At 37.8% G+C, this 23,779-nt stretch overlaps 1 protein-coding gene across 7 annotated transcripts in view; it reads left to right on the top strand.

Annotated features, from left to right (window-relative positions):
• DCLK2 (doublecortin like kinase 2) overlaps positions 1 to 23,779 on the top strand; it is a 188,684-nt gene that overhangs the window by 7,178 nt on the left and 157,727 nt on the right. For all 7 annotated transcript variants that reach the window (XR_010345364.1, XR_010345363.1, XM_064383834.1 and 4 more), the window contains exon 2: positions 20,161 to 20,495. Coding sequence is in view for 5 of the 7 variants with exons in the window: in XM_064383834.1 (XP_064239904.1) it covers positions 20,161 to 20,495 (335 nt within the window). In the remaining 2 variants the exon portion in view is untranslated. The remainder of the gene's footprint in view (positions 1 to 20,160; positions 20,496 to 23,779) is intronic.

The following is a 23,779-nucleotide window of genomic DNA, read 5'->3' as shown; positions in this document are numbered from 1 at the left end:
GAGAGCTTATTTGCTCCTTCTACCATATGAGGCTCTAGTGCGAATCACCATGAGTGAACCAAGAGCCCTCACCACACACCGTATCTGTCAGCACCTTGATCTTTGACATCCTCCAGAACAGTGAGGATGAATTTGATTTTTCTTTATAGGTCACTCTGCTGATGAAATTGATTTTTGTTTATAGGTCACTCTGCTTTTTGTATGTTGTTATAGCAACTTGAAGGACTAATATGGTCTTCTTTTGCCTCTAAAGTTCAGTGATCTTGGGAAACGCTTCTGGGGGTGGGAAAGAGAAATGATCTTGGCTCTATCTGGCTCCATGTCCCTCTTTGAAAGTTGGCTGGGTGTTGTGATCGAATGTAGTTACCCAGATTTAGATGGAGTTCTTAAAACACCTCAGTAACATACAGGAGGATCTTTTCCATAGATTCTCATCGTGAAAGGGAAAATTACAAACCCGACAAGGGGGGACTACAATTGTCTTGTTTATCCCTTTATCCCATGCAACAGATATTTCTGGCATGCGATGTTTTCTGAGTAAATTTTACTTTTGTGCCCCATTTAAGATATTTTAATAGGTGGGAATAGGTGGATGTAGGTGCTTTTAAAAATCTTTCTTAATTAAGATAGCCAGTTGGACAGTTAGCCAGATGTGCAGAGGTAGCATAAGTTCATGTGAAAAGCACATACTTCTTACCCCTTTGTGTTTCAATTTTTAATATAGTTTTCTTCAAGAAAAATGATGCACTATATTTATGTCCCAATAATTTTTCAGTTTCACTGGTATCTGAGATGCCTGACTTGAGTTCTCTCTTTGGACAGCTATCACAACTGGATTCTTTTTTTTTTTTTTTTTTTAAGGAAGAAAGAGAAAGAAAAAAAAGAATGAAGAAGAGGAATAAAAAGGAAGAGAAAGAGGGAGAGATAATGGGAGTATTGCTTTATTGCCCAGGCTAGAATGCAGTCTAAAAATGGGAATTGAAAACCTCTTTTATGCCAATAATTGTGCTTAACAATGGAGACAGGAAGGAATAAGGGAAGAAAATAACAAACAAGCAGCCAACCAATATTTCATTTAAACCTATGAAATGCTATGCAATTATTGAGGAGTGATTTACTTCCAATTATGTAGTCACTTTTGGAATAGGTGTGATATGGTACTGATAAGAATGTGTGTTTTGTGTATTTGAAGTGGAGAGTTTTATAAATGTTTATTAAGTTTACTTGTTCTGGGTCTGAGTTCAAGTCCTGGATATCCTTATTAATTTTCTATCTCATTGATCCATCTAATATTGACAATGTGATGTTACAGTCTCCCACTATTATTGTGTGGGAGGCTAAGTCTCTTTAAAAGTCATTAAGAACTTGTCTTATGTATCTGGGTGCTCCTGTATTGGGTGCGTGTATATTTAGGATCATTAGCTCTTCTTGTTGCATTGATCCTTTTACCGTTATGTAATATCTTTCTTTGCCTCTTGATCTTTATTGCTTTAAAGTCTATTTTATCAGAGATGAGAATTGCAACTCCTGCTTTTTATTTATTTATTTATTTTTGCTCTCCGTTTGGTTGGTAAATCTTCCTCTGTCCCTTTATTTTGAGTCTTTGTGTATCGTTGCATGTGAGATGGGTCTGGATACAGCATACCAATGAGTTTTGGCTTTTTATCCAGTTAATAATATACATGTGTTTAATACTGCCATTTGATGCTAGCTGGCTGTTTTGCCCATTTGTTGATGTAAGTTCTTCATTATGTTAATGCTGTTAACTTTTTGATATATTTTTGGAAAGGCTGATACTGGTTGTTCCTTTATATGTGTAGTGCTTCTTTCAGAAGCTCTTGTAAAGCAGACCTGGTGATGGTGAAATCTCTAAGTACTTGCTTGTTCACAAAAGATTTTATTTTTCCTTCGCTTGTGAAGCTTAGTTTGGCTGGATATGAAATTCTGGGTTGAAAGTTCTTTTCTTTAAGGATGTTGAATATTGACCCCCACTCTTTTCTGGCTTGTAGGGTTTCTGCTGAGAGATCTGCTGTAAGTCTGATAGGCTTCCCTTTGTGGGTAACCTGACCTTTCTCTCTGGCTGCTCTTAGAATTTTCTCCTTTATTTCAACCCTGGTGAATCTAATGATTATATGCCTTGGGGTTGGTCTTCTTGAGGAATATCTTTGTGGTGTTCTCTGTATTACCTGAAGTTGAATATTGTCCTGTCTTACTAGGTTGGGAAAGTTTTCCTGAATAATATCCTGAAGAGTATTTTCCAACTTGGATTCATTCTCTTCGTCACATTCAGGTACACCTATCAAATGTAGATTAGGTCTTTTCACATAGTCCCATATTTCTTGGAGACTTTGCTCATTCCTTTTTATCCTTTTTTCTCTCATCTTGACTTCTCGTTTTATTTCATTAAGTTGGTCTCCGATCTCTGATATTCTTTCTTCTGCTTGATCAATTCGACTGTTAAAACTTGTGCATACTTTGCGAAGTTCTCCTGTTGTGTTTTTCAGCTCCATTAATTCACTTATATTCCTCTCTAAATTGTCTATTCTCTAGGATTTCGTCAAACCTTTTTTTAAAGTTCTTAGTTTCTTTGCATTGGGTTAGAACAAGTTCTTTTAATTCACAGAAGTTTCTTATCATCCACCTTCTGAAGCCTACTTGTGTTAATGGAATGCACTCGTTCTCCATCAGGCCTTGTTCTGTGTTCCCCTGTAGAGGGAGGGGCATTCTGATTTTGGGTATTCTCAGCCTTTTTATGCTGATTTCTTTCCATCATTGTAAATTTATCCACCTGTCGTCTTTGTGATTACCAACTTTCAAATCAGGTCTCTGAGTGGACGTCCAACCTGTTGATTCCCAGCGCTGAAATCTGAGCAATCCACTGCACCAGCCAAAACAGCAGTGTTAAGATTGATGGTGCTGGGAGGCTGAGGCAGGAGAATTGCCTGAACCCAGGAGGCGGAGGTTGCGGTGAGCCGAGATCGTGCCATTGCACTCCAGCCTGGGTAACGAGAGCGAAACTCCGTCTCAAAAAAAAAAAAAAAAAAAAAGATTGATCGTGCTTTTCTGCCTGGGAATCTCCGGTCTAGCTCCCTTCTTGAGTCCGTCCTTCAATCAGCTGAATAGGTGACTCTGTCTTCCCAGAGCTCCAAACAACATCGGCCAAAAGGGGACCCAGTCCCGCCCACTCTGCACCAAGAACTGCCGCGCCGAGGCGCCAGCCACAAGAGTCGCGCTGGCGACCCATGGGGCTCCTCCGCTGGGAATCTTCTGGTCCGTGAGCAACAAAAATTCGTCTGAAAGTGTGGCGTCCTCTCGTTCTCTGCACTTTCACTGAGAGCTACAATCCTGAGCTGCTAGTGATCAGCCATCTTGGATCTCTCTCTCCTGGATTTTTACATACTTATTTCTTGTTAGATGTTTAAATCCCAGGATTATTTTAAGCCCCCTAATATTTTCAGTGTCTATGTGAGCTCTCTGCCATAGCTAAGGCTTAGTTGTGTTCATCTTTATCACTCTCCTTTTAAGCAATTGTTCTTGGCAATTTTTTCATAGTTTTATCACAATCTTAATTTTTTAGTTTTGTGAATCAGAAATAAAGGCAAGAGCTTGAATGAATGCTCTTTTATTCCTTAAAACATGCTATAATTTGATCCTAATCCTCAGGATATTTTGTCCTATTTGCCATGTTTTCGACAGCCTAAAGGAGAAGTCATTATATTGTAATTTGTCAGAAGCTTTTCCTTGTAGACTGCAGGAATGGGAAAATACTGGTTTGGTGAGATGGCCCTAAGTACTTTTCATTACACTATAACACTTACTAACATTTCAAACTAAGTGAGTAAAATAACCTGCAATTTTGACCTACTCTGTTACCTTTTGTTTGTTTGTTAAATTATAATCACTTGTAATCAAAATGCAAAATGTTCACAATAGAGGTTATAATATATTTTCATTGATCTCTTCCTTCACTATATGTTTCAAAAACTTTAGATTACTTTATTACTTTTGAAATAGTGATGTGTGGAGGCCAAGGAGGTTTGCTGGTGAAAATCATGAGGTGAGACAGATTAATAGAAGAAAAGGCATGCAAATTTATTTAACATGTATACACAGCAGCCTTCAGAATTAACACCCAAAGATATAGGGGAAGTTGACCATTTTTATGCTTCAGATCAACAAAGTATAGACAGCCATGTAGAAGAATGACTGGACAAAAAGGCATGATCTAATGTTAATAGACTGAGTTGGGACACCCAGCAAGGCCTGTCTATCTAGATTCTTCTTGGCCTCTGTGAACAACATTCCTTCCTTCTGGATGTGGGGCAGGACCCTTTCTTGAATTGGGATGGGGTCTTGTGACCTACAGTCAAACCAGGTAGGTCAGATCATTTATGTTTTTACATAGAAAGTGAGGGGGAAATCAGAGTAATATTTTTAGATCTTATGGCTGGCTTTGGGGGAAAGGGTTCAAGTTTCTATGACCTTCCTTTAAGAAGAGAGATTCTAGTTTTTATGGTTAGCTTTGGAGGAGGATGTGACTGACAGCCAGGAAGGAGGGAGAAGTTCAGAGAAAAACATTTCTCTCTGAGGATGCTGCTGAGGCCTTCATTTTGGAGTATTTTATGAGCCTCAACAAATGTAACTATTTCTCAAAGGCAGTCATTGAGAGTCTCTCCCCTAATGCCCTTGCTTATCATCTTGTTCTCTTTACTTAATAGTATTTTGCCTTAGCTGAATAAGAATCAAGAAAAAAGGGGTTCTAGAAACTTATTACTTGGTTATGTTGTTTATTAAGCCTCTGTGGGAGAAAGAACTTGAGAAATAGCCCAATGTAAACTTGTCTCTTATTAGTTTAGTGATCAAAGCCACTTTCTGGAAGGTTCTATTTAAATTTTGTAAGGTATTTATACGTTTAGTGGAGTCCTAGCATGCAGTGACTGCTTGATAAATGGTGGTGGTCCTCAGCTTCTTAAAAAAAAAAAAAAGTGTGAGTGTGTCCTTTGTAACTTCTTTCCTCTAATTCTAGAGCTGCTTCAGTTTCATCCTACTTATATATGGCAGCCTTCATATATTTTCTTTTTTCTTTTAAAATTAATTTTTACATTTTGTAAATAGAGACAGTCTTCATTGCCCAGGCTGGCCTCCTGGCCTCTAGCAATCCACTCGTCTCAGTTTCCTGATTAGCTGGGATTACAGGTACAAGCCACTACACCCTTCAGATGTTTTAAGATAGTGATCATGCTTTCCTCTACTATAGGTTGAGTGTCCCTCATCTGAAAATCCAAAGTGCTCTAAAATCTGAAACTTTTTGTGTACTGATGTGATACCACAAATGGAAAATGCCACACTTAACCTCGTGTGACAGGTTGCAGTCAAAATGCAGGTGCATAACATGTAGTTTATTCAGCCTCCTCAAGGGGAAAAAAACATCATCCCAGTCCCTTTCAGCTGTGATAAATTATTTTGGCGCATGTCCAGTTCCCCCATGAAAGCACACCCACAAAGAGTAATAAAATGGCACACGCGCAGGCCAGGTGCATCAATGGCAGGTTCTTCACAATGCTCCACATGGGGTTAAGACCTACATACATTACTCACTGTTTTGCTTTGTTGCTTATTCTCTGTTCTGTGGTGTAAAGATGCTGTTGAAAGCATCATTGACACTTGCATGATACCCATAGTTTAATGCAGGTAATTTCAAAATCTGAAATTGGAAACCTTTCTGGTCCCAGCATTTTGGATAAGGAATACCCAACCTGTATTTTCCCTTCTCTCTCATCCTCTAAGCACCATCACCTCTTTTTTTTTTTTTTTTTTGATAAACATCTGGTCTCTGAATTCCTTATCACTTGCACTGAAATTTTTTAGTTACCATCATTATCAATCACTTGCTTGATGCAGAGGGCTAGGCTTTCCTCTTTGACTCACAGCAAGAATAAAATAAAGACACAACAAAGAAAGGAGTAAGAGATTAAGGAGGAATATCTTCAGTAAAGGTCTTCAGAAGCTGAGGAAACTTTTGAGGAAAGTTTTACTTCTATTAGATGTACCAGTTGAAGGAATGACCCTGTATATACTATGCCCTATTTATTTACAAATATTAGGTGGCCACATTTAAATTTGAAGGTTTCTCTTTCTCAGTATCCTTAAGGTTGCATTGTTTCTCAAACTTTAACAGTGTTTACCACTCAAAAATGAAAAACACTATAAAAATCCAACATCCAAATTGCAGAAGCCTAGTATTGCCATAATTACTTTCGTTACATTGTCACTTAAATGTTTGTAAATATAAAATAAGTTATGCTTATGCATATAGGTTTTACATAGTGATACAACCCAAACAAATTGACAGTGTAAATACCATTAAAACTGCATTACCAGTGAAAATGCAAAATAGCAGTATAAAGCTAGAGATACTGTTTGCTCAAACTAAGTTGGTGTTCCCAGTGTGACTGTGGTACTGAGTGCCAAGTTAGGTATGCTGTGTTTGAGAATGCCATGTAATGAGTCAGTTTTGCACAGCTAATGAGCCTTTATTCCTGTAGAGCCAAATTATGTCCCCTGGCCTTAACTTGTTGTGAGCATGTCTTTTACACATGTTAAGTTCACTTCCCTTTTTCGTCATTAACTCCCGGCATAGTTAAATAGTTGAAGCCAAAAGGCTGTTAACTTAGAAGTAGTTGTTCAGATGTTCCAGAATAGGATCACATAAACATATTAAGTTTTATCATCAAAATAAATGCACAATGAAAATTCCCATAATGAGGTCCTGTAGATTTGGGGATATGCTTGGCCCCATGTGTGAGGAGCAAAAAAATCCAGATCACAGATCTGATCTACTGGTTCCATCCTACCCAGGAGATTAGATATGATTTCTTCCTCACTGGGTAAGCTGTAAAGCTTTTTGATTAGTGGGTGGAGTATTTGTTTTTACATTTACCTAATTTATTTGGTCTTAGGTTAAACTCCTCCCAAATTTGAATGCTAAAACATGGATTTGTGGACATACCATTTCTTCATAGATATTCATAGATTCAAAGTAGTTTTTGTACCCTCTTCTCGGTAGAAAGTACCACAGACATACAGCTGGATGTGACTTTCGGAGATGATTTGGTGTAGTCACTTGTCTGCAGATGTATTGAAAAAGCACTGGTCTTCGAGGTGAAAGATCTTATTTTGTGTCCCCAGCCCTGCTCCACAGGAAGAGCTGTTATATTATTGAGCAAATATGTCAGTAATGGTCCAGAGACACAGCAGATGAGTATGGAGTGGGAACAGCATTTGGGCCAGAGCAGTGCACTTTGTGTTACTCTGCTAATTCCTTTAAGTTTACATTCTGTGCAGTTTGGCCAGGAAACTCAATTGAATTGTTTGCCACAACAGAATAATAAATCGGTCTTACTTTTTCTTACCCTGTATTTCTCTTAACCAGCTGGATGTGGGAACTCATCTGTGAGGTACTTAAAATGGAGATATGTACAGTGGATTATAATCCACCTGGTCTCACACAGACACTGCACTTGATGAAGGACATTGAACCATCTTGTACAGGCAGATGTACTCAGATATCTTTGCCTTGGTTACATTCTTTTGGAAGCAATGCTTTTCTTAATTTTCAAAGTTAGGAAAAAATTTAGGTTCCTAAGATTTTACTGATACTAGACCTAAAGTATCTTTCCTTTTTCTTTCCTCTTTGCCTTCCTTGTTCTGTGCCACCATATTTAAGTGTGTGTGTATCCTTTTCTCTAAGTTTGAAGGGTCCTTGCACTTTAGATTTGTAAATAAGTTATCCTTTTTGTCGTTAAGTTCAGTGCTTGCTTCCACTCCTAGAGTTAGGCATAGTCTCAATGTCCAAATTTTATATAACTCAATTTCTGCCGCAAATCTCAAGACAGTTTGTAATTACAAACTAGTTAGTTGTGTTAGGCAGTTACTGTACATATTTTAACAGAGGTGTATGAGAGACTTTATAGTAACGGATAGAAAAGTAGCCTAAAATTGCTATCATTAAAATTTCTGCCTACATAAGATTCCATGTAGTTCTTTGTCCTAACAGGAAGGTGTATGTGTGTGTGTGTTCAGAATATTTAACATGAGATCTACCCTTTCAAATTTAAATGCAGCGTATGGTAGTATTAACTTATAGGCACAGTGTTGTACGACAGATCTCCAGAACTTGCTCATCTTCCAACTGAAACTTCATACTCATTGAGCAGCAGCTTTCCATTTCCCTTTCCCCTCACCCCCTGGGAAACACCATTCTAGTCTGTTTTTATCAATTTGACATTTTAGATGTACCATGTAAGTGAAGCCATGATATGTTTGTTCTGTGACTGGCTTATTTCATTTAACATAATGTCCCCCAGGTTTGTCCATATCGTCCACAGCAGAATTACCTTCATTTTTAAACACTGAATAATATCCCATTGCATGTATATACCACATTTTTCTTATCAGTTCATCCATTACTGGACATTCAGGTTGTTTTCATATTTTAGCTTTTGTTAATGATGGTGTAATGAGCATGGGAGTGCCAATATCTTTTTGAGATGCTCATATCAGTTCTTCTGGATATATACCCAAAAGTACAATTGCTGGATCATATGGTAGTTTTAATTTTTTGAGGAGCTCTCACACTGTTTCCGTAGCAGCCATACCATTTTACATTCTCACCAACAGTGTACTAGTATTCCAATATCTCTACATCTTCTTCAGTAACTTTTTTAAAAAACCCAGTCCTCCTAACAGGAATGAGGTGATATGTCTTCTGGTTTTGATTTGCATCTCCATGATGATTGTTGATGTTGAGCATCTTTTCATGTACTTGACCATTTGTATGTCTTTTTTGAAATGTATATTCAAATCCTTTCTCTTTTTAAAAGTTGGTCTTTTTTTGGTACTATTTTTTATAGTTTTTGAATATCAAAGGTTAAAAATCACACAGTCTCAATAGATGCAGAATGCAGAAAAAGCATATAATAAAATTCAACATATTTTCATGACAGAAACACTCAATAAACTAGGTATAGAAGGAATTTACCTCAAAATAATAAAAACCATATATGAGAAGCCCACAGCCAATGTCATACTTAGCAGTGGAAAAACTTTTCTCTAAAATCAGGAACAAGGCAAGGATGCCCACTCTTGCCACTTCATTCAACCTAGTACTGGAAGTAGAGCAACTTGGCAAGAAAAAGAAACAAAAGGCTTCTAAATAAGAATGGAAGAAGCAAAATTATCTGTTTGCAGATGACATGATCTTATATGTAGAAAACCCTGAGGACCACACAAAAATTGTTAAACTAATACATTCAGTAAACCTACAGTATATAAAATCAGCATACACAAATCAGTTGTTTGTATACACTAATAACAAACTAATAAGGAAATTAAGAAAACAATCCTGTGTATGATAGCATTACAAAATTAAATTCACAGGAAAATTAAGGAGGTGAAAGACTTATGCTGAAAACTATAAAACATTGAAAGACGTTAAAGAATATGCAAATAAATGGATAGACATCCTGTGCTCACGAATTGGAAGATTTAATATTATTAAAATTTCCATATTTCTCAAAGTGATTTACAGATTCAATGCAATTATAAAAATTCCAGTGACATTTTTTGTTTTTTATTTATTTAATTTTTGAGACGGAGTCTTGCCCTGTTGCCCAGGCTGGAGTGCACTGGTGCTATCTCGGCTCACTGCAACCTCTGCCTCCCGTGTTTAAGCTATTCTTGTGCCTCAGCCTCCCGAGTAGCTGGGATTACAGGCATGTACCACCACACCTGGCTAATTTTTGTATTTTTAGTAGAGACAGGGTTTTGCTCTGTTGGCCAGGCTAGTCTTGAACTGCTGGCCACAAGCAATCCACTCGCCTTGGCATCCCAAAGTGCTGGGATTACAGGCATGAGCCACCACACCTAGCCCCAATGGCATTTTTTTACAGAAATAGAAAAACAATGTAAAATTCATGCAGAACCACAAAATATCCAAATAGCCAAATCAATCTTGAGAAAAAAGAACAAAACTAAAGGCATTACATTTCCTGATTCCAAAATATATTACAAAGACACAGTAATTAAAACATTATGATACTATCATAAAAACAGACACATGGAACAGTGTAACAGAATAGAGAGCCCAGAAATAAACTCGAATATGTATGGTCAGCTGATCTTCAACAGGGTTGCCAAGAATACACAATGGGGAAAGGACAGATTCTTCAACAAATGGTGTTGGGAAAACTGGATATCCATATGCATAAGAATGAAACTGGAACCTTATACACAAAAACCAACTCAAAGTGATTTGAAAATTTAAATATAAAACCTGAAGCTCCTAGAAGAAAAACATAAGGGAAAAGTTTCATGACATTAGTCTTGGCAATGATTTCTCAAGTATCACACCAAAAGCACCGCAACAAATGTAAAAATAGACAAGTGGGACTACATCAAACTAAAAAGCTTCTACATAGCAAAAGAAACAATCAACAGAGTGAAAAGGCAACCTACAGAATGAGAGAAAATATTTGCAGATAATATGTCTGACAAGGGGTAAATAACTAACAGTGGAGATTTTAAATGTATAGAGATTACTGTACCTCAACTGTTTTTAAAAAAAGTATGTAAATACACACATATTCCATTGGTTAAAGGGTGCATCACATTTATTGGACTACAAAGTGCCCTTGGACTCTTGGTGTTTTAATGGTCTGAAATGGAAAAGAAAGATACTGGTAGGTACTTGGCATCCTCATCTCCTGCTAGTGTCCCTAGATGCCTTCGGTTGACTTTTGATGGACTGGCGTGACGTATGTGTGTCTCAGACCATGCATGAGGCCTTTGCCTCTGAACCTCCCAGGGTCATTCTATGTAAATAGCAACATTACTTATTTGGCCTAGATGCAATGCAAATCCAAACCATGAAATATGTAAGTCTGCTTTGGAAATATGCATTTTCTTCATTACTTTGACAAACATTTTTGTTTGTTTTCCTGAGACAGAGTTTCACTCTTGTCGCCAAGGCTGGAGTATAGTGGTGCAGTCTTGGTTCACTGCAACCTCCGCCTGCCAGGTTCAAGTGATTTCTTGCCTCAGCCTCCCAAGTAGCTGGGATTACGGGTACTCGCCACCACGACCGGCTGATTTTTGTATTCTTAGTAGAGACAGGGTTTCACCGTGTTGTTCAGGCTGGTCTGGAACTCCTGAGCTCAGGTGATCCACCTACCTCAGGCTCCCATAGTGCTCGGATTACAGGCGTGAGCCACCGTGCCCAGCCTGAGCCACTGCGCCAAGCTGACAAACATGTTTTAAGTGCCTATTGTATTTCAGGCCCTGTGCTAGGTGCTGGTAATGTGAAGAAGGTACTGTCCGTTTTTCGAGGGAGCTTCTAGTGTAGGCAATGGTTTGCAATCAGGGACTGTTTTCAGAGTCATTTGTGAAATCAAAACACCTTACCCACGTGTTCAGTTCCCACCCCCTTTCTAGTTATTCTTAGTTGAACTGGGGTGAGTCTTGGGTGCCTGTACTTATGCCTCAACATCACCTGATTTTTAAAAAAATTCTCCACTAAGAACCACTAGCAGAAACAAATAATAAATTATGATTATGAGAAATCAATACACTGTAAGTTCAAAGTACAAAAAGAACAACGAGGAGTGGCATAATTTTTATGTTTTAATTACCAACTATAATACACCTACAGAAAGTTTATAAAACAAACACAGCCCGTGAATTATGAAGTGAACATCTTGCGACTACTATTCATGTCAAGAAATAAAATACTGCCAGCATCTGAGAAGTTCTCCCTGTGTTCCTTCCCAGTTACAGGTCTCTCTCCTACGGCAACAATAGCCTGGTTCTTGCTTTACTTTATGTTTTACCACCTAATAAGGCATCCTTAATCGATATAGTTTCCTTTTTCTGTTTCAAATTCTGTAGGAGCTAAATCATAGTACACATATCCTTTTGTCATCTGTTGCTCACCATTGTTTATAAAACTCATCCAAGTTGTTGGATGTGGCTCTCGTTTGTTCATTTTCATTAGTGTGTAGTAGTTCCTTATGTGACCTCACCACAATCTGTGTACCCATTCTCCTGTTGGACATGTGGGCTGATTCTCATCTTTGGCTATGAATAGAGCAACGCTTCTATGAACATGTGTGTGTATATAGAGTGTCTATGTGAATGAATTGATCCAGGCTGTTTTCCTAGAGTGGATTTCTGGGTTATAGGATGTGTATGTTGCTAACTTAGCACTTGATAATGCCAACCTAAGTGATTGAACCAATTGCTTTTTTCTAAGTGATTGAACCAATTCAAAAGCTTTTCAGTGTATGAAGGTTCCTGTTGCTTTCCGTCCTTGCCAGAGGTGCTTAATCTTGAAGGGTCAGTGAAAAAGGGACAAGGGAAGAGAAGGAAGGTTATTTCAGGCGTATAAGAAGGAATGAGAATAAAGAGGGTATGAAAATTTTGGAAGGAAATTGCAAGCATGCTGTTATAACACTAATTTAGGAACCTGCAGGGAAGTGATGGGAAATGAGGCTGGAAGTGTGTGATGTGCTGAAGAGGTTGGCCTTTGTTCTAAGGGCAGTAAAGAGATAAAAATATATATATATATACACACGTATATATATGTATACATTTTTAAAACACTTGTGACATCTGTGTGGAGGACGAGGCCCAGATATAGGGCATTTTACTACTCTAACCTGGGAAGAAATGAGAGAAGGCAGGGTAGAAGGAGATGGTTTCCAGAAGGGTTTAGACCAAAGTCAACAGTTCTGTAAGTTCTACTGAATGTGGGGGAAAGGGCAGAGAAGCAGCAGGCTTGGTTTTTGCCTAGGTGACTGAGTAGTGGTTATTCTGTTCAGTACATTGGAGACTTCAGGAAGAGGAGAGTGTGAGGTCAGGGAGGCAATAATGGAGAGTGAAATTCATTTTAGACATGTAGCATGTGAGATATTCATAGATTATCTGGAGAGAGATGTTCTGTTAGTGAGTTGAACTCAAAGAAAGATCTAGGCCGGAAATGTCCACAGTGTTTGATTCCTCAGAGTGTAGATGGTGATTGAAGCCATGGATCAAGATGCAGCTACCCAGAGAAAGTCTGAGGAGTATGAGGGATGCCTGGGTGGGTGTGGAAAGAGGATCCTGAAAAGCAGACTGAGGAACAACCTAAGAAATAGGAGGTGAAAGTAAAGGAGATCATAGATGCTAGGGAAAAAGGATTTGCATGAAGAGGATTAGGACTGGTGTCCAGTGCCCTCTGAAGACACCGAGTGAAATTAGATAGAAAATGTGCTTGGCATTTGGCAGTTAAGAAAGAAGTGTTTGGGGATTGGGACGAGCAACATTCAGCTAGTGGAGCCCAGGGAGCAGAAGTGATGCTGCAGTGGCTTAAGAGCAACGAGTGAGTGATGAAGTGGAAAAACAGATGAGGACTTGGAGTGAATGGAAGCCAAAAGCACATTAGGTAGGATAGAGAGAATGGGGTGGGGCTGGGCCATTCATGTGTTTTTAAGGCGGGACACCCTTGTGTATAACCCCATAGAGAGGGATGGAGGAGAGAGAAAGGTCCTGAAACCTCAGCCTGAGGGGAGGGAAGGACCCTCGTCCTGTTAGAGGTACTTAACTTTGAATAGGAGGAAAGTACTCTGTCACCGAAAGGAAAAGGATGTGGAAGAAATGGGCACAGATGGAAATAAATGTTTAAGAAAGTTTGCAGAGAGTGAGAAATTGGAAGTTTCTAGCCTTTTTTGTTTTTGAGACAAAGTCTCACCCACTCTGTCGCCCAGGCTGGAGTGCAGTGGTGCTGCAACGTCTGCCTCCCAGGGTCAAGGGATTCTCGTGCTTCCACCTCCCGAGTAGGTGAGATTACAGGCATGCACCACCACATGTGGCTAATTTTTGTATTTTTTAGTAGAGACAAGGTTTTTTTGATGAGGCTGGTCTGGAACTCCTGGTCTCAAGTGATCCACCTGCCTCGGCTTCCCAAAGTGCTGGCATTACAGACATCAGCCACCACACCTGGCTGGCAGTTCCTCGCTTTTAATAACTTTTTTCTTCTTTAATGAGAGGCAGTTCATTTGGTTGAGTAAAGATGAAAGTTAATGGCCTTCTAAACATATACCCAACCAAGTTGTATTACATAATTGGGGACACTTAATTAACCTGCTAAAGATGCAGATGTCCTTTAATGGACATCAAAGGTAAAAAGCCATAGCTCTGCCTTTGGAAGGAGTCTTACAGGATATTGAAGGAACACTTTTTTATTTTTGAGATGGAGTCTCACTCTGTTGCCAGGCTGGAGTGGAGTGGCACAATCTCAGCTCATTGCAACCTTCAGCTCCTGGATTCAAATGATTTTCTTGGCTCAGCCTCCCAAGTAGGTGGGACTACAGGCATGCACCACCACACCCAGCTAATTTTTGTATTTTTAGTAGAGACAGGGTTTCACCATGTTGGCTGGGATGGTCTTGATTTCTTGACCTCGTGAGCCCCCCTACCTCGGCCTCCCAAAGTACTGGGATTACAGGCATGAGCCACCACGCCTGGCCTGAAGGAATGCTTTCTATTCCATTACCATACCTGAAAACATTTAAGTTTTATAACCACCTTATGCTTCTATTTATCCTCTTTCTATACAGAAAGCAAAACCCTCAGCCCGGTGCAGTGGTTCATCCCATCCCAGCACTTTGGGAGGCCAAGGCGGGTATATCACAACATCAGGAGTTTGAGACCAGCCTGGCCAACATGGTGAAACATAGTCTCTATTAAAAATACAAAATATAGCTGGGTGTGGTGGCGGGCACCTGTAATCCCAGCTACTCAGGAGGCTGAGGCAAGAGAACTGTTTGAACCCAGGAGGCAGAGTTTGCAGTGAGCCGAGATCGTGCCATTGCACTCCAGCCTGGGCAACAGGGTGAGACTCCGTCTCAGAAAAAAAAAAAAAAAAGCAAAACCCTCTTTGTATATAGTACTCATATGGTCAGGATTTGCAAAACGATTTCCCCTATATCTTTTATGGTCAAAGAACTTGAAAGAGAGAGAAGGCAGGGAAAGGAGAATGAATATGTGTATGTGAATATGTGTATGTAAAAGGAATTTTGGCTAAATTCCCTTTAGCCAGAGACCACTGGGAGCATACATGTAGTTGAACATGTTGGGTTTATTACTCTTCGCAGTAAGGAAGAACACACCTTGTAAGATACCATGTGGTGTCTTAGTAAGAGGGTGTTAGAACCTATCATAGCATTTGGGCTCTGGCCGGGTAATATTAGAATCTAAGGGAGAATCTAAGGAAATGGGAGCTCACTGTGTCTTGGGTGCTGTCAGAAGCAGGACAATTCTATGATTGGGTATCTCTATAAATCTTATTTATAGGGAGGGCAGAATAGATTGAGGAAAAAGCTATGGTTGGTAAAAAAAAATGGCAGTCACTCATTTAGTACAGGAGGGGGATGTTTGTTATTGTGGATCACACAGTGACCTTGTTTTTGTGTCACTTTATCATAACAAAGTCTTAGAGTGACTTCATTTGATAGAATCTGAGATTATGTCCAACAGAAGAACAAAATGGCTTGACTCTGACAGACCAGCTTGTAATAATATTGAAGTCTAGCTATGAAAGTCAGATCAGTTCTGGGACTGCTTTATCTACTTATTAAAAAAAATATATGCATGGCCCTAATTGAACTCTAATTTTTATTGTGTTAATTTTTTTATTTCAATAGCTTTTGAGGTAGAAGTGGTTTTTCGTTACATGGATGAATTGTCTAGTGGTGAAGTCTGAGATTTTAGTTCACCTGTCACCTTGTTTTGTTTAGTGCAGGTTTAACACACATTGGCAAGAGTTTTAAGAAATTCTCTCATACTGTCTTTTTTTTTTTTTTTTTTTGAGGCAGAGTCTCATTTTTGTCACCCAGGCAAGAGTGCAATGGCATGCTCTCAGCTCATTTTAATCTCTGCCTCCTGGGTTCAAGCAATTCTCCTGCCTCAGCCTCCCGAGTAACTGGGATTACAGATGCCCACCACCAAGCCCAGCTAATTTTTGTATTTTTAGTAGAGATGGCGTTTCACCATGTTGGCCAGGCTGGTCTCAAACTCCTGACCTCAGGTGATCTGCCCACCTTGGCCTGGAATTACAGGTATGAGCCACTGTGCCTGGCCTCTCACACTGTCATTTTTTATTGGTATAGTACAGTTTAATGCTTTAGGATGCAGGATGTACTTTTTCAGCTGTACGCTTGTGAGAATGGGAGACAGGGGAGACCTATAAGTCAGCAAGGGAGTCACAAATCTTAAACAAGAATCCCTACGTAGGAAGAATCTGTGCAGAGGGAGGCCAGTCACTTCTAATCAATTTTCCAGATGCATAGTATCTAACCAAGAATGATTTTTTTTTTTTTTTAGAGACAGGGTGTTTCCCAGGCTGGGCTTGAACCCCTGGGCCCAAGGGATCCTCCCTTCCTGGCCTCTTTGGGATTACAGGCTTGGGCTACTGCACTCAACCTGATGAATTAACGTCAAGACTTGTAACTAACTGCCCAGGGAACCAGCATCTTAAGTTCTTTTGTCATCATATTCTCTCCTTTTAGGCAAATCTATATAAGAGACAAAATTACAATCTGAAGATTGTTTGATTTGGATGGGGACATTACAATACAAGCTAGCTTGGGTATCTTGGTGGCTGTTGTCATCAAGGTATGACATCTATACTTTAGGGATTTGTGTGCCCAGTACACAGAAACACAAGTCTGACCCTAAAACCATGTGCTGAACCAGTGTGCTGAAATGTTGAATGGCAAGATTACTAAAGTGGTTTTCGTACCATGTCTGCATCTAGCATGAGAGCTGTGCATAGTAGGTATTCAGTGCATATTGTAAGGACTTGTCTAGGCTTAAAGGATGGAGGGCCATGGGTACAGGGAAGAGGGTGAGGCTATTGAACTTATTTGTGTCCGCCATGGATATAGAGAACCCTATCTTGTAGCCATTTGCCAACCTTGTAGGCATTTGCCAACCTGGTTCAGAACTTTAATACAAGTTTATGATGGAGCTAGTCTCCAAGTTTGGTTTGTTTGCTTTATAGGGACAGGGTCTTGCTCTGTTGCCCAGGTTGGAGTGCAGTGGTGAGATCATAGCTCACTGTAGCCTTGAACTCCTGGGCTCAAGTGATCCTCCTGCCTCAGCCTCCTGAGTAGCTAGGACTACAGGTGTGTGCCACCATGCCCTACTATTTTTTTGTATTTTTAGTAGAAACAGGATCTTGCAATTTTGCCCAGGCCTGTCTTGAACTCCTAGTCTCAATCAATCCTCCTGCCTTGGCCTTCCAAAATGCTGAGATTACAGGCATGAGGTACTGTGCGCAGCCTACAAATTTTTAATAGAAACATTATGAAGAGAAGAAGGGAGAAAGGGAAGGAATTAAAATATATCTGTAACTACAGAAAAGCAAATTAAGGGGCTTTCTTTACTTACTTCATTCTGACATTGTGAACCTGTGTAAGGAAACAAAATGCAGAAAAATTAAAGAAGCAGGTCTCTTTGTGGATATGTCAACTGTGTAGAGACACATTGACCAAGATAATCTGATATATGAAATTTGCTTGTTTTATTTTTTCATTATTACTCTTTATCTTGGGACAGGCTTTCCTCCCACATGACTTATTACTTATTCCTGCCCTTTTTTTTTTTTTAATTACTTTTTCTTGCTAAGATTCCTTTTTATCTTCTATCTTATACTTTGAATCAGAATGTACAATTAACGTTTTATGATAGGTAAAAATAGTAAGAGCATTTTGATGTGAGAATTGCTTTCTCTATGATGTTAAAGTGAAATTTTGTTTTGCCCATTAATGCATATGTGTGGTTATAGTTCTATTTTATTGATAAGTATTTTTGAAATTGTATGCCATTTTCCCAGATGATCATACTGTGAAAAATGATTTAGTTAAGCCTACAGAGATGAAAAATCTCTAAATGGTGGTGGTTGGGCTAGATTTCACATTACTGGTGTAGAAATGGTGTTAAAGCCTGTGATTGGTTCCCCAGTTATCTTGGGCAATGCCTTAATTATGCTCTTAAATGGAAGACATTGCTCTTCTTTATAAGTCATTCTTGGGGCCAGGCACATGTAATCCCAGCACTTTGGGAGACCAAGGTGGGCAACTCGCTTGAGTGCAGGTGTTTGAGACCAGCCTGGGAAATATAGCAAAACCCTATCTCTACTAAAAATACAAAAATGTAGCCAGGCATAGTGGCATGCACTTGTAATCCCAGCTACTTGAAATGCTGATGTGGGAGGATCACTTGAGACAGGAGGTTGAGGCTGTAGTGAGCCATGATCGCACTACTGCATTCCAGCCTGGGCAACAGAAAGAGAGACCCTGTCTCAAAAGAAATAAATAAAATAAATAAAAATAAAATCTTCTTGTATGCCTAATCTGTTACTGATTTGTTCATGTGCCTTTGGAGGCTCTAAAATTTGCCATTAATCAGGATTTCAAGAACATTATGATAATTGTTAATATGGATATTAATAGGTTTTTCTCAGAAATTCCATTTTACTATTTTGGTTACTTTTAAGTATTTAAAATATTAAGGTTCATATTAATATTATTAATGAGTGTGTTATACTGAATACGTGAAAAAATAATGGATTCTTTTTGAGTTACAAGATAACAGAGAGAAAAATCTTAGAGTATAACACTCCTATCTCGTATGTCAAAAAGTCAAGAGTATGAAAACAGGTGATTTCCGACTTTCCTAGATGAAAAATTATAGTATCTTAACATACAATTTTTGGAAATTTTGAAACTAAAAATATCAGTAAACATTGACTTAATAAGCCACTTGGCAAATAATATAGCTCTTATGTTGTACTTAATAAAAATTAAGCAGATTTCATGAGTAATGAACATATCATTTTAACTACTTCATATCTTCTCCTATTTAAGTAGATACAGAAAAGTGTTGTCTATTTAAACAGTAGTTATTTTAAATTTACATTCTTTAAGAAGAAAAATGGCTGAGGTATATTTATTTGAGTGGCCAGAACTCTTCCTTAATGTTTGTGGTGCTTCATTAATTTAATAAGGGATCTTGTACCTCAGTATAATTGAGCCAGCTGTGTGAATATGTGATTATTCTTTGATTAGGACTGAAATCTATAATGGGAAGAAAGATACTCTATTTCTTTATTTCAATATATTATGACATAATTATTTCTACCAGATTGAGATTTTTTTTAACTAAATTAATAAATAGGCTTTTGGAATCAGGAAGTGCTTTAGAATTCAACTGGTTCAGCCGCTTCAGTTTATTGCTAATGATACTGCAGACCAAAGTGTGGAGAAATGAATTATCCAAGGTGACACATCTGGTCAACATATTTGGTCTAGTGCTTCTCACCCTGTCATCCATGTTATTCTCTCAAAACCAATCTAGACTTTATTTATTTTTATTTTTTATACTTTAAGTTCTGGGATACATGTGCAGATCATGCAGGTTTGTTACTAGGTATACATGTGCCATGGTGGTGGTTTGCTGCATCCATTGCCCCGTCATCTACATTAGGTATTTCTCCTAATGCTATTCCTCCCCAATCCCCCACCCGCTGCTATTCCTCCCCTAACTGCCCAACCCCCAGGTCCCAGTGTGTGATGTTCCCCTCCCTGTGTCCGTGTGTTCTCATTGTTAAACACCCACTTATGAGTGAAAACATGTGGTGTTTGGTTTTCTGTTCTTGTGTCAGTTTGCAGAGAATGATGATTTCCAGTTTCATCCATATCCCTGCAAAGGACATGAACTCATCTTTTTTATGGCTGCATAGTATTCCATGGTGTATATGTGCCACATTTTCTTTATCCAATCTATCCTTGTTGGGCATTTGGGTTGGTTCCAAGTCTTTGCTATTGTGAACAGTGCCACAGTAAACATATATGTAAATGCATCTTTACAATTGAATGATTCATAATCTAGACTATTTAAAAGAAAGGGAGGTGAGAGAATGCCAAAGGAAAAGAGTGAACATCCCTTTTAGTGAACTTGCTAAGGTTAAGGGTTCACTTAATGGGTCTCCAGCATCTGTTCTTTACACCAAAAGCTTCTATGGTAGAAGTAATCATGCTAATACAATCAATTTTTGCTTTTTAGGCGAGAGTTACGTATGTGCATCCAATGAACCATTTCGTAAAGTCGATTACACCAAAAATATTAATCCGAACTGGTCTGTGAACATCAAAGGTGGGACATCCCGAACCCTGGCTGCTGCCTCTTCTGTGAAAAGTGAAGTGAAAGAAAGTAAAGATTTCATCAAACCCAAATTAGTGACTGTGATTCGAAGTGGAGTGAAGCCTAGAAAAGCTGTGCGGATCCTTCTGAATAAAAAGACTGCTCATTCCTTTGAACAAGTCTTAACAGATATCACCGAAGCCATTAAACTAGACTCAGGAGTCGTCAAGAGGCTCTGCACCCTGGATGGAAAGCAGGTAAGATGCCTTTAGCTCCCAGCCCTCCATCTGACTTTTAAACTCCCTGTGCCATGGTGGTTACATAGTCAACAACAGAAATTTTGTACTCTGCTAGAAATCCTTCTAGAATTCCTACTTGAGAAGTGTGTGTGTATAAAATTAACCTTTTTTGTGAAAAATATAAGTGACAAATACCTCAAAAGTGAGTATAGAGAAGTCTATCATATACTTCTTTGGTTATTGGAAGGAAAAATGTAAATTTCTGAGGGAAAAGTGTAAGTTGAGGAGACACCCTACATTAAAAGTGGCATGTTGTCTATTTATGAATAAGAGCAACTGGTGATTTGTAAAGTCATCATGGACTTGGGTATCACAGGAGTCAAAATTAAAAGTATTTAACATTCTTAGAAAAGCCTTTTCTTTCCTACTTATGTATAATAGGGAAAATGTATTTCAAAAGAAAGTACTTTTATAAGAATGACTGTAAAAGTTTCATAGGGAGCAGTGGAGGTAATTAGTCAGCATTTCTGAAAAATGAACACCAAGCCACAGAAAAAAGCAATTGAAATTTTCACAACAATATATCAGAGAATCCAAGGGACAAAAAAGTTGGCATATTGCAAGAATAGATAAGTAGCAGTTACATAAGTGTTGAATTTTGCTACAATGAGATTATCATTGCTAAAAAGAAACATGTGGCTTCTGAAGTGTATTTTTCCCCAAATTCCATAAAGTTAAATTGTTTATATTTACATTGTATGAAAATTATAGTTTCCAAAATTAAATTTCTTTGTTCAATTTTGCCTCTTCCCTCTAACATATTTAATTTATTTTGAAGTGTTTGGCTCTTGAAGTGCTGGGAATGAATAATATAAAACACTGAGCAGTGTCTTTAGGAAAAACACAATCAAATTAGTTTTTCGAAGACCAGATCTAGTTAGTACAGTGTTTTCTGAAACATTAACAGTTTTAAAAAATACGTTCTAAATATTTCACTAGATTATGGTAAAATTAGAATGACGTTTCTAATTAATTAATGATAGAAAGGTATATAGTACCTCATAGCAGCCTGCCCCCAAATATGTGTGAATGATAATAGACACTTTGTACAATTTAGTTAATAGCACAGTACAACATAAAACACCTTAAGATTTACTCTGCAAGTAAGTAAAAATAAGTTAGACTAAGGAAAAAGGTATTTGACAAATCCAATAGTTGATTCTTGATGGGCACAGGGCAGACACTTACAGAGACAAATATTTAAGATACCTAACCAAAGGAAAAAAGTCTAAACTCACCAAGTTAGGGGAAAAGGGCATATAAATAGTAAATACTGGTGTGATTTTAAAAATTAGAGCTCCAATTTGGAAATCTCAAAATGAATGACATTCACAGAAAATGTAGGCGAAACAAAGAAGTTGTACTCAGGCATGGTGGTACACTTCTATAGTTCCAGCTACTTGTGAGACTGAATCAGGAGGATCCTTTATCCTTTGAACCCAGGAGTTTGGGGCTGCAGTGAGCTATGCTTGTGCCGCTGCATTCCAGCCTAGGTACTGGTGACAAACAAGACCACGTCTCCTGGGTGAGAAAGAAGAAAAAAAAAAAAAAAGGGAAATAGAACATCTAATTAAAATATGTAATTGAAATAGTAACCATTGAAATTCAAATAGTTATCCAAAAAATTATCCCGAAAAAGGCTCTATACTATAGATGTAAAAGTGTTAACTAAAGCACATGCAACTCAAAATCAACATTTCAGAACAATACTGTGTAATTAATAGGACTCATGCTGGTAATTAAAGGATGGCTTACTATTAAGAACCTTTTTTAATTGTGAGATCTATAGGATAAAGCGTAATAGCACATATTCATAATCCCAGAAAGATATTGCAAAGGCATTTGATAAAATACTCCATATTCACTTAAAGATTTAGTAATAAAAAGGTTTTTTTTTAATTACACCTAATAAAAACCGAATTTTATCTGAAACAACAAGCTGATATACTACAAAGTAAATAAACACTGGAAGTATTTTTATGACAGTCAGGTCCAAAATAAAGATGCCTGATAGCGCCAGTATTCAGCATTCTTCTATACATTCTTTCTGATTTTTATTTATAGTTCACTAGAATTTCAGTAAGAATCTAAATGATATGTTTTAGGAGGGGTAGATGGGGAACCTAACAAAGTGGTTTTAAAAGTTAATCTGGAAAAATAGGAAACTTTGGAAATAATGATTAATGGGCTCTCATGCTACCAGATATTAAATCATCATAATCATACCTTCTGAATACACCAAAATTAAATTCTAATACACCAAAATTAAATTCTAGGTGTATTAGAAATATAGATGTCAAAATGAAACAAAAGAACTAGAAGTATGTCAGTAGTTGTGTTGTATTCGGAACAGATTTTCTTAAGCATAAGGTAGTGGGAAAATCACGGAGGGCAAGGTTGAATGGACAGTGTAAAAATGAAAAATTTCTGGATGTCAAGCAAGGGTTATATGTTTTAATATTGAGTTTAGTAATTTAATATGAAAAAGACAAATGCTATAATAAAAAAAGAATAAGAGTCTAAACAATTTGAAAAGACAATTAGTGAACATTAAAAAATGTTCAGTTTCACAAAAAGGTGAATTAAAGAAGTGAGATATTTTAATATTTAAAACTGACAAGCTCTTAAGATGTTCACTGTTTTTGAATATGCAGTGAATTGGCATTTTCAAATGGTGATAGAAGTGTAAAATTCATAAGCTTTATGAAGAGCAATTTGTTAATATGTATAACTATACAGATGTTCTTACTATTTAAGTTAGTAAATTATCTTTTGGAATTTATCCTAAATGACCTGACATGCAAACATAATTACACAGAAAATTTCATCCCAGCATAAAAGCGAAAATTTGAAAGCAGTTTAAAATCCCTAAGGAAGGAAACAGTTAAGTTATATTTCCATAGATTTCATATGTACTGGCATTGAAAATTATGTTTAGAGTAATATTTAAAGACATGAGAAAATGTTAAATGGAAAAAGCAAGAAACAAATTCCATGTAATATGTTTTCAATTCTGTGTTAAAGAAAAGTAGCAGCAGAAGTATTTTGGTAAAGCTAATTCAGAAGGAAACAAGATTATACTTGCCATCAGAAACTGAGTATTTGCTGTGCTGATATCCACTACTACTTCATCATGTCTGCTCAGAAACAAGAACTCAAGCACTGAGGAAGGAAAAACTGATCTCAATTGGATTTCAGACATTTAAGCACATTATGAGTTAATCCTTGAAATTTTGGTATGT

The sequence above is a fragment of the Aotus nancymaae genome, unplaced genomic scaffold (genome assembly GCF_030222135.1).
Source record: "Aotus nancymaae isolate 86718 unplaced genomic scaffold, 86718_ANA_hifiasm-v0.15.2.pri h1tg000033l, whole genome shotgun sequence".
NCBI classification, from domain to species: Eukaryota; Metazoa; Chordata; class Mammalia; order Primates; family Aotidae; genus Aotus; species Aotus nancymaae.
Note: the sequence above shows the minus strand (reverse complement) of the source record. Positions and strands in the feature narration are given on the sequence as shown.